General features: G+C 42.2%; 1 protein-coding gene across 3 annotated transcripts in view; it reads right to left on the reverse strand.

The window, feature by feature from the left end:
• The window catches only part of plxna4 (plexin A4), a 248,709-nt gene extending 239,205 nt beyond the window's left edge, over nucleotides 1-9,504 (reverse strand). The window contains exon 1 of one of the 3 annotated variants that reach the window (XM_084909874.1): nucleotides 9,422-9,504. Coding sequence is in view for 1 of the 3 variants with exons in the window: in XM_084909875.1 (XP_084766001.1) it covers nucleotides 6,693-6,705 (13 nt within the window). In the remaining 2 variants the exon portion in view is untranslated. Of the gene's footprint in view, nucleotides 1-6,692; nucleotides 6,793-7,173; nucleotides 7,710-9,421 lie in introns of those variants that run through there. The other 2 variants (XM_084909873.1, XM_084909875.1) reach the window with 2 other exon arrangements.
• Nucleotides 9,505-11,962: the final 2,458 nt, after the last annotated feature.

The raw sequence follows: 11,962 nt of genomic DNA on the forward strand, positions 1-11,962 counted from the left end.
TGTTCCATCTCCTTTTGGTGTCATGTGAAAGGTAAGAAGCCCAGAGAATCAACAATCCGTGTTTCTTTAATGCCGCTTACTATTTTTCAAGGTAAGCACATGAGTAATTACAATTGCTGTGAAGGGGTTCTCAGTTGACAAATCATGTTGCCATAGGAACAGTTGTGTGGGTAGCAGGTAAGGACGGTGTGAGTGACTATAGGGGAAAGATTTAACAGGACCTCCTTTGACTGAGCTCCAGCATGCAGAAAGATTTCATTAAATCAGTTAATGATCATCAGTCCCACCAACATCACAGGGAAAGCGTGACAACGAGGAAAGTAAACCAAACAGATAATTAGCAGATAAATAGCTGAGGTGAGGTGCATGTCCTAAGTTTCACATTCTCGTGCAATCATCGCTTTTCGGAAAAGTTTAATCAAAGCAATCAATACGATCACACCGAAAGTCAGAGACTTAAAAGAATGACAAAGGAAAAAGGGTTTTATTCCAGGAGAGCAACAAATTGTTCACCACAGCGGTTGGCGAGAATTAGGCCTTGGCTAAGAGTCAATCACTGCATTTGCACAGACACGAGCCATTCCAAATCCCATCAGCAGAAGAAAATAAAATATACTCAAGGAAGGCAAAATCCCAAACTCAAAAGGGAGTAGCACACAGAGAGAAGAATAACACAAAACCCAATGTAAGCCTTGTTAAGTCTCTCCTTAATATCCCCAACATTATGCTGCTAGACTATGATATATCCTGGGGGGGGAGGGGGAGACAGAATAAGGTGGGTGATGTAGGGGAGGGTATTACAGTAAAGTAGATCCTCCCTTCAGCCTTCTGGCTATAGAACAGCGGGGGTCCTTTCTGAACCCACTGTTTCACAATTACTGTGGTGACGCTGAATACTGATGCCCCCTGACACCGCCAACACTCACAGCAGACAGGAAATGAGAGAGAGAGGGTACAAGAAAGAGCAGAACAGAGAGTGTGTGGGGGTGACAAGAATGGCGAGACATATTAACTTTAAATACTCCGGTCATCTCAACAAATGTAATGTATAGTAATACTGCTTTCTGTGTACTTTACTGCAGCACTTCATTACCGCAGAGTCTTTTTTGGATTCCAGAAAGAAAAATATTGCTGAATTTCCAGCACTGAAAGACATTCTGGTCCAAAGACATTGCCACTCGCCTTGGCGCGGTAGGCTGCTCGCAGGCTTGGCAGACTCAAGTAGCTTAGAGCAATACAGACTGATTTGACAGACACACAAGAGGCGGTGCAAATTCAAACAAGAGAACCAATCAAGGACAATGCTCAAAATTTGATCGCATACTGGCAAATGAGTGCTGCCTGTCTAGATGTGGATTTGCCTTTATGAAATTGTACCCTGGATTGTGTTGCACTTAAATTTTCCTCAAGAGCTTTGTTGACCCATGTTGTCCAGAAATATTCCAAAGGAAGGCATTACTGCAAAAAAGTACCAGAGCGACTATTTAGTCAAAAGATACGCCTTTGTGGAAAAGAGCATATTCAGAAGTGGATTTCTAATCACTACCATTTTTATAAAATTCCATTCTAAGAAATGTAACTGATTACAATTGCATGTTTTGTCTAGTTTATTTACATAATTCTGTTCCATAAGTTATGTACTCCAAGATTTACCGGACATGCATTTACCAAAAAGCTGGAAGAAATATTTGTCTACTTCTCATTACTTACTAAAAAAAAAAGCTAACACTTTAACTGCTCACCTCCCAAAAGAAACCGCTGACCTCTTTTAGTACCTAGCGCTGTAAGCAGGGATTCTCTTTTCAAGCTGAAATGTTAACTTTTCTAAAGAACAGCACTTATTGAGGTCAATCCAGAGCTATGATAGCAATAAAGTCAAAGCGGAGTAGGGATGAGAGTGTCAAGCACAAACATGCTACCAATAACCTTTGCTACAACAAACTGACAGCCCTGCTGTTGCTCGAGAGGATGATCCATGGACTCACAAACAATATACTTGAAATATGGCTTATAAAAAACATACTATAAAAGCATAGTTTCTTATTGCATGCTCACTTAAAACAAAACTTGTTATTCGAAGGACCGAATAATGAGACAGATTTTCATATGATGACTGGTTGCATGAAAAATATTGAGAAGGTTTTGTCAAAAATGGATTCATAGAACATGCATACATGCTTGCACGCCCATTCTTCCAACAGGCATGATTAAAACACCATTAGGCGCCTAATCCTTGCGTGGACTTGAGGCCTCGGTGAAGGAGTAAATGAGAGATAGCTAAGGGAAAAAAAATGCCCTAAGACCGTCTGCAATTTTCTCATCATTTCATGCATCTGAAACAAAACTAATTTACTGCTTGTCATGCTCGGCTTGGCACACACAGGCATAAGAGCCAATATGCCACAGCGTGTCATCTGCTGCTGCATCAAAGAGAGCTGTTTATACATCAGACTCACGGCTCCATATGAATCATAGAAACCTGGGAGAAACGCTTAATATGGTCTTATCAAAAGGAGCAGTCTGGCAAACCCACTGATACGTCGGTGACTTTCCACATCTCCCCGATTCTCATCTAAAACAACATCCCATGTCTCCTTCTCGGTTTATATCCTTCTTCATAGGTCATTCCAATGACACAACAGTCTGGATTTTTTTTCTGCCCATCCCCACACACAAATACACAAAGATAAAGTTATGTGCTTGGCAGCTTAGAGTGTGGCGGAAAGATATGGGAGGAGAGTGCTAGAGGCAGAAACCATAGGAGAGGGAGAAGAATTGAGTAATAAGATGAAAGAAAGCATGATAGAAGCCTGGAAGGAGAAAATAAAAAGTGGTGCGACTGTGATACAGTAGCGTGTACATGGATTGGGGTCCATTATAAAGGCATGCAACGGCTTAATAGGACTCTGTGGCCAAGATGCTGACTACGGTATGTGTCTACATACACACATGCACTCATATGTTCTTCTTCCGCATATAATGGCTAAACTATTCAGAGGAGAACAAAGGTTCTCATTAAACTGGACGCGGTGACATGTATTGATTTCTCCCCACAGAATTCACGACGCCTATTGTTTGGAGATCCTCACTTGATATCTCTGCTGTTATTGCTGTGCAAACATCAATATGCACCTCTTCGGTGTATTAAAAAAAGGGGTTAATTACATACTTGTAAGCAATTATTCCCTTAATGTAGCATAGAATCTACCCACCCCCTCTAAATTGGAATTTAGATTAAAGCCATCAGGCCGTCAGTCAGAGATGGTGTCTTTTTCAGTGTCAACTAAAACCCAATCACACATTGCATACCAGATTTTAAGCTTACTCCAAGGTCATGTCCATACAGACAAGATAACATAGATGGGTTTTATGCATCAATGGAATGATAATTCAAAGTGTAACACCATGTATTGCGCTCATCCTGAACAAAGAAAAAGGTTATCACGCTCCAATAAGCCAAGAGAATCTAACTTTGATCAAGTAAGAAGGGATTAAAAGACACCGAAAAATATTTCTTCCAATTTTATACTATCCCTGCCGCTCTCGTTAAAGAAACATGTCTCCGACTGTCCTAAAATATGGGAGACAGATTATAGTGGGGAGAACAGTTGGTGACACGGAAATACAATTTGCAATCTCCTCGGTGGTGTTCGGTGGCATGAGAGAGGAGGGAGTCTAATTGGACACAAGCCTGTGTCTGGTAGTCCTGTCGCAGCCCACAGGGTTGTAAGTGTGTATGAGTGAGTGAGTGCGACGGAAAGAGAGAGAGAGACATGGAGTGAGAAAGAGAGCAACAGAAAAAGAACGAGAACAAACAGAGAGCTCCATTCAGGTCCAATCCACAGACACATCATTCAGTCTGACATGACGATACGTCTCTGTGACCCGAGTATTCATATAGGACCTCGCCAGCCAGTCACAGATGCATCATTCACACCCACACAGAGACACACAAGCACACTTCCGCTGGGTCTTGACTACACTGCTACCAGGCATTTATATCGCTACAGCAAATCTTACTAAGAGTTCCCACTCATATTCATTCACAATCCCCCCCCCTTGACACGAACACATTGCAAAGATTTTCTATGGAGCCTATTCTTGCGAGCGGACCGCTACCAAACTGCAATGAGCGTCTTTTACTGCCAAGGTTGGAGTGAGAGTTTATCCATTAGCAAGCCATAATATTGACAAGGCTGTGCTCTCCGGGTCCAAACCCCAGCCCTCTAGCCGTAACACTGGCCGACAGACAGGGGGTTGTATGTCAATATGAGGTTCTTACAGGCAGATAAAGGATGCTGCTTCAATTCCTATAGGCAGGCCTTGATGGACAACACGTCGAGAGAAAGGGAAACAGACGGGAAGGGAAGGACTGAGAATGAGTACTGCCAAGTGCTCTGAGAGCTAAGAATTTAGGACTGAGCTGGAATTTGGCTGAAGGGCAAGGAGGCTGAACACAGATGACTCGCAAATTGCTCAGGGATCAAATATTTTTTTGCCTTAAGACCTTGACAGCAGCTGAGCGCACAGACAATTTGAGTAAAAAATGGGAACATTCAGAAACAAGATAGATGTGCATATTCTGAATGCATGTTTTGGGGAAACAAAACACAGAAGGCTGTCTGCCAGCCTAAATCGCAAAGCGCAGAAGAATAAGCTGAATGCATTTTTCCTGTATGCATGTTGCTGTTCACTACCTCACCACCACAGATAGTTAAAACACCAGTTAGTGGACGACTAATCAGTAAAGAGACATATTTTTGTATTCATTTGCTTTAATTAGTAGTTAAAGAACCGGGTGAACTCTGATGCCAATGTTGCCCTCTTTGCAAAATGTATGAAATTCAGTCACTTCACTACCTTCCAAACCCACAGCACAGCTAAGCAAATGTCATAAAACATTGTGTATAACAACTATTTCACAGTCACTTATTCAACTTGCAATAACACATAATTCACTGTAGGAACTGAGACAAAATCAAAATTAATGTCAGCGTCAGCCATGTACATGGGCTCAATCAATCCACTTAATCCTATGAGCCACACTGCCCCTCATGGACTGTAAAGCACATAGCCTCGTCCCTTCAGCCATGCTCTTGCACTGAACAAGCATGAGACTTTTGGTGAGCTCATCAAAAACACAACTAGAAGTACAATTTTGCGAGATAGTTGTGTAAAAATGCTGCCGCACTCCTTTACATTAGGGTAATATCAAGTAGGGACTTGAAGGGCAACATTGAATTGATGCATTGAGTGTGGAGAGCAGGTGGATAGAGGGAGGGGAAAACCAGTAGAGGAGCTCAGAGTGCTCACTGTGGATGCTGTACTACAAATCTGCATTTTTGGTTGGCTGCAGAAGCTGCTTTCCGTGCATGAGGTGCAATGGAGGGTAGGAGGAAGGAAAGGGAGGAAGGAGAAAGCAGTGGAGAAGGAGATGGATGGAGGAGACTGAAGAGCTGCATCATACCGCGGGGCAGAGCTTGCACAGTTTGCTTAAATCTCTAGAAATTGCTTCAAGTGACCCACAACAAGGCTGAGCCAAAGGGGATGATTTATCTTGTGTACAACCAAAATCTAGACTAAGTCCAATGTGCTGACAGCAAAGTGCCACAAGCTGCTGTTATCAGAACTACATGCATTATTTCAAGACGCTGAATATCTTTAAGTGATGAGAGAAAAATTTCTCATCACTCCATCACTGACTTTGTTGCATGTGATCTACGAAAAGTGGAAGCATGAGAAAAATCTATTCTTGTGGATTATTGTTTGAATCTTCTCTCGGCAGGTCAATCAGCACTCCAGACAGCCACAGCTGGGTTTATAAGCTACTCAACATAAAAAGGCTTGAATATCATTTAAGAGAATAAAAGTGCCTGTGGCAAAGACAACAATGTCATAAATGCGCCTTTAGTGTCTTCTTTTGTTACGACATCAAAGCAATTGAAATGATCCCTTAATCCTTTTTTAAGTTTAGCCCTAAATCATACCCGTAGTGTGCTCCGACATGAAAATTAAAGTGCTAACATAAAATCCAAGCCTTAAGATAAAGTTACATTAAACTGAGTAGCCTGCTACCCGAGAGACCAAATGCCATGTAGTCAGGTTTTTCGTCTCAACCTAACGTGAAGTACATCCCGCAGTGCTCTATCCACATCGGTCAAGTTCAAAAGCCTTCAGGCTTCCACGACGGACCCTACGACCGTGGATCCGCACGGGGAGAAATGTCCCACTGTTCAGTTTGAGGCACATTAACGTGGGTTTTCCTGCAGGTTGAGATAGCTGACAAACCGTAGATAAGAAAAAAAACAAAAACTTCAGGAAAGCGCAATTAAACGAACAAAATAACTAAACATTGTTATATGCACATGCTGTATTGTGCCACAGTGAAACTGTTTAGAAAAGTTCTTTAGCAGCGTGCCTGAACAGGGTCAGGCTGCATACACTCAGCCCTGCGTGGAAACCTAAAATAATAGGAAATATTCCAACACTGAACGGTTTAAATAACTTTTTGAAAGAACTATGACTGAAATTTTTGAGAAAGATGTTAACTTTTTGTTAAGGCCACAGAAATGAATAAATACCATATGTAATAAAACATCGAGTAGTTTTCCATTTCCATCTTTGCATTTCGTAAAGCTCAGCCACCTCCAATATCTGAATTTTGGTCCAGGAGTCTGAGCACCACTACATACCAGTCCTACGCATTGCTTCATCCTCCGAAGACACTGCGTAAAACAGACGCGGAATCCCCGACAAATAATATCGTTTTGAACCGTCATAGCTACCGCTGCAAGAGGAACGAGCACAATTTGGGTACGCACCTCTCCGTGGCTCACATGGGATGAAGGGTACGAATAGCCAATGAAAACGGAGGAAACTCGGTCAACTTGAGGTCCCAAGTTAAAACAAATTGCAGAATTTGTTGGGGGGTTTTATCCTACAATTCTTCCTCGGGGATATAATGAGACGATCCAAATGGATTTTAAAAACAAAATCCGACCGATTATCGGAGTGCGCAGAGCGGGCATGGCGCAGCTAGAACAGGTGCAACACGCCTCTTGTCACCTGGCTGGTGCAGTGGGGAACCTCAAACCCGGCAATGATGCCCACCGCAGCCTGCAAATATAAGTCCCGGTTGTGGGAACTAACGCAGTGACAAGCCTCGTTCCTTACCTGTAATCTATGCAGATATTATTCACAGCCGCATCGACACTGCGGATAAGAGGCACGTCCAGAGCAATCCCAACTCCTTCTACTCTTCCCCCCTTCCCCTCACAAAAAATGAAATGCTTAGAGTAATGTTATATCCTGATCAGACGGCTTGTCCACTTTAAATCCCCGGTAAAGGTGTAGTTAGAAGCGATTCCTGCACGGGAGAAAGAAACAGCAGCGGACTTCCAGCAGCATCCCCGATCAGCAGGACTCTACTAAGCCTCTCAGAGTGTTCTGAGACCCGGGAGCCGCACCTCCCATCTCCCGGCGAGGACGCACTTGGTATGCCGTTGGAAAAGCCGCTGCGCCGTATGGGATACCGCAGGAGGCTGTGCTTGTGTGCGCGTATGTGTGCGTGTATGTGCGTGCAGAGAACGTGTGTGTATAGATGTGACTCAGTGCGGTGCTCCTGCTCAACTGAGGTGCTAAGGGTGCTGCAGCGGAGTGCGAGAGAGAGAGAGAGAGAGCGGGAGGGAGAGAGAGAAAGAAGGAGAGAGAGAGAGAAGTAGGCTGCTGCCTCGGAGTTTGCAGCTTCACAGCGAATCTCCAAGCCGGGAGGGACTTAGTGCACGGAGCTTCGCCCGCTGTAAAAGACGACTGTTTTCACCAAGGTTCATGACTTGCCTGCAGTAACCTCTTAGATTGGAGGCGAAGTGGGGAGTGTTTTCTTTACATTTTAAGACCTTGGCAACTATGTCTATAATAATAACACAGAGTGCGTAAAGCCTACAAATAAAAGCACACATCATCACGATTATCAATATGAGACTATAGGAAGTGTGACAACTCCCCATATGGGGTCCTGTGTAGTTGCTTTGTAGGCGTCAGCATCTCTAAACAAGAAGAAAAAAGTACATTTCCTAGCTTAAGAGATAAGCAATTCGAAAGGTATATTTTCCACCTAATAAAATAAAATAAAACAAATGTGGTAGGATGTGGGATTAAATGGAGCCCGTGCCTTGTTAAAATAGAGGTTTATACAGTTAGGTATGGGTCCCGTAGCCAGCAGACGGTTTATGTAATGCATTCATCCCGTTGAGAATGGGATTTGGCAATGCTAAAGGGGAATTTAACACAAATACGCTACAATACCGGGGTGAAATGATCAGATCATCGGATTTGAATACCTAATCGCAGGATCATTTAAAGATAAAGATTGGGCAACACAGCAGCATAATTACGAATCCTGCATAGATGTGGGGGATTAGAACCTGCATTGCATTTTTTTTTGTTCATTGATGATCTTTAAACGTGCCTCAGGAGCCCCCCCCCCCCCATCCCTACGTTTTGAGCCATTAATATTCGAAAAGCCTAATTATGTAATCAGGAATAAGCAGCGTGGGTGCTGGAATAATGCATTTTTCCATAAAATAGCTGCCTTATATTCATATAGAGACAATTCACAAGAAATCCATCATCATCATCGACTGAATTTTGCACACTAGGAACCTGCCCAGGCTTCTTTCGATTAATATTTCCAGTTCAAAGATAACTTTTAAAATGTTCCCCGGTGGTCTTAAATATTAGAATTTGATTTGATCTGGCAAAAATCATAATGAAGACGAGCGCTAGCTATTCAAAGAACTTGTGGGGAGTAAAAATTCGTTTCTATGGCATGCATCCTTGTTTAATGTCTAATCCTGTGGTGTGCGTTTAGGGGTCGTATAGAGCGGTTTGGCGCTTGCTGCAGCATCCTCTCCCTCTTTTCCTCATCTCCCTCCCTGCCTCCGTGCTCTCGCTTCCAAGAGAGGTCCCTCGCTTTGAAACACTGCATCAGAGCCCCACCTACAGGCCAGAGAAACTTTACAGCCACTGACGGTGACAAACACAAATGAAGGCTGTAAATGCTTCAGCGACTCTGCAACGGTGTGTGGCCATTTGTGACTGTTGTTTGCGGTAGCGTTTTTAATCTTTTAAAAAAAAAAAAAGTTGTACAAGAACATTAACGTGGCACGAATGTAACACAAACATCCCAGAAAACTACATTATAATGATCTACTACCTACGAACGTCATTTATTCCTGCCCGTAAATTAAGCGAGCGGAAACAGAAACACGGCATATCTACTGTAGAGAGTCAACGCAGAATTACAGCATTACGGTGGCAGTATTACAACACTAAACATGTTAGTCTGAGCAGATAGTGCAATTTAAACACTCATGCAGGATTAGTAATAACTGCTTCATATAGTCTTGGTCTTTACTCTCACCCAAACTTCTGCCTTACTGCGGGGAAAAGAAAAATGTGCATATTGGGACATTCTTTGCTCTGTGTGTAGCTGCTTCTCCTGCTGGTGCCGCTGGTGGGGGAGGGGTGACTGATGGCAATCAGCAATACTGGCAACACCTGGGCCCGGTGTGCCACCCCTCCTGGAGCTTGTGTTGGTGGGGCGCTCTTCCCCATTAACAGACAGCCCGTATTCACTGGTGATTTTCGACTAGAGCCACGTCCTTCATGAGGAAACTGAAAGCATAATGCCAGAGTAAAGCTTTGAAAGTTAAAACCGGTTTATCTGATTTTAAATGCTCTCACCGTAATCAGTTGGATTTGTGTATTGACAGAAACACTGCCCCAATCTTTATGGCATACAAGGTAGACACACACAGCTGAGCCAATTAATAGTTTTAAACTGCCAATGACAGGTGTAGTCGGTAAATTCGGTGGTGCAGGTAAGTGGATGAGTAGAAAATTGTATGCAATCTTGTATGGAGCAATAACCAAACCAAATAACAGGTAGAAAATTAAAGGCTTCAGTACTGCACCAGATGGGAATACAAGGTTTAACACATTCAATGTAATTAACCCTGACATCCATTCGTTTCAAAGTCTTTTTGACTTTTTCCAAGAGTTTGAATACACTTATCAGAATCTGTGGCCAGATGCACCATAGTTTTGTGCTTTGTACGTCCTAAATTTGCTATTTAACAGGTTAAAATTTCTTGAAAAGTTAACAATCAATACAAAAAGGGGTAAAAAATGGTTTATTTAAAAAACTGTGATTTTTAGATTCAAGAATTCAGCGATACCTCGGAGGAAAAGTTACCCCTTGTAAATCATTTTAAGCAATAAAACCAACCATGTCTTTGTTTTGCTGGGTGGTGATGGTTTACAAAAAATCTCTTTGGAAAAGCAGCGGATTTGAAAATGTGTTCATTTGTAATACTCCGGTCTTCGTGTCAGATTTTGAGGTCATTTAGAGGATGAAAAGCATAGATACTGACATACCTATTGGCCACATTTAATTATTCAGTGCCAGCAGAGCTAAATCAACAGTCTGTGGAGCTCAATAATCAGATAACTTTCAAAGCACAGCAAATCAATAGTGCTGCAATCTACAGTGACAATAGTCATTCTGTGAAAGGGTCAGGATCGTGTGACCTTCTGAAATTAATGTAAAGGGCAATGGTCTGTGTTCAGATCAAACATGCTGGGATCAAATGATAATAGGGTTGTAATTATTTTATTTTTTATCATAGGAGTGCAATCATTTCTGTGTTCTGCATGTCCATATACATATTGATTAAACCCAAGGACATATTTCTCTTGACAGCTTAAATATACAGGGTGTTTTTACATAAATGACAGACATGCGTGAAGTAAAATACTTTAATATCTAGTTTTCCGTGAAAGCAAACTGGTGCTGGTGATTCTTATGCATCTGTTTATGAGACTTTAGCTAGCTCAGAGCTAAATAACAAAATAAGTTTACATTTATTGGTTGCCTCGAGATTATTGTCCAAACAATATTTGTTTGCTTTGAGCAATGTTGCTTTATCGTTTTTGCTCTTCGTTTAAAGCCAGTTAGAAATTCAAGGTTGAATAAGCAAGTAGTTGCTGAGAAAAGGACAACAACTTCAAAGACCGTGAGTAGTTGCTTTGGAGCTATGAAAGATAATTAACGGTCTTTCCCAGCAATTTAAGTTAACCATTTCCTAAGTTTTTATTTTTTCCAAACAGTATATTTGCTTTTCAGCTTAAAAAAATGAGATTAAACACTGGTTCATATACACTCACCAGCCACTTCATTAGTTACACCTTTGTAGTACTGGGTTGGATCCAGAACTGCCTTAACTCTTCATGGCATGAATACAACAAGGTGCTGGAAACATTCCTCTGAGATTTTGGTCCATATTGGCATAATCGCATGGCACAGTTGCTGCAGATTTGTCAGCTGCACATCCAAGATGTGAGTCCCTTGTTCCACCACATCCCAAAGGTGCTCTATTGGACTGAGATCTGGTGACTGTGGAGGGCATTTGCATACAGGAAGGTCATGTCATGTTCAAGAAACAAGTTTGAGCTTTGTGACATGGTGTCTTATCCTGCTGGAAACAGTCATGAGAAGATGTCACATAAAGGGGTGTATAATATTCATGTAGATTGTGGTGGGTCTAAGGTGCACTAAGTGTGCCAAGAAAATATCCCACAGACTATTACACCAGCAGCAACCTGAACAGCTGATTCAAAAGAAGACTGACTCTACCATGTGATTGCTACAGTAGAAATCAAGACTCATCAGAACAGGCAACATCTTTCCATTTTTTTTACTGTAGTCTTAGTTTCCTGTTCCTAGTCGACAGGAGCAGTACTCGGTGTGGTCTTCTGCTGATGTAGCGAAACTGCTTCAAGTTTTGACATGTACGTGTACATTCATAGATGCTCTTCTGCAAAACTTAGCTGTAACAAGTTTGTTACTGTTGCCTTCCTATCAGTTCAAAGCAGTCCAGCCATTCTTCTCTGACCTTTGGCA

Source organism: Perissodus microlepis, chromosome 17 (genome assembly GCF_051167445.1).
Source record: "Perissodus microlepis isolate ML-2025 ecotype Zambia chromosome 17, ASM5116744v1, whole genome shotgun sequence".
NCBI lineage: Eukaryota > Metazoa > Chordata > Actinopteri > Cichliformes > Cichlidae > Perissodus > Perissodus microlepis.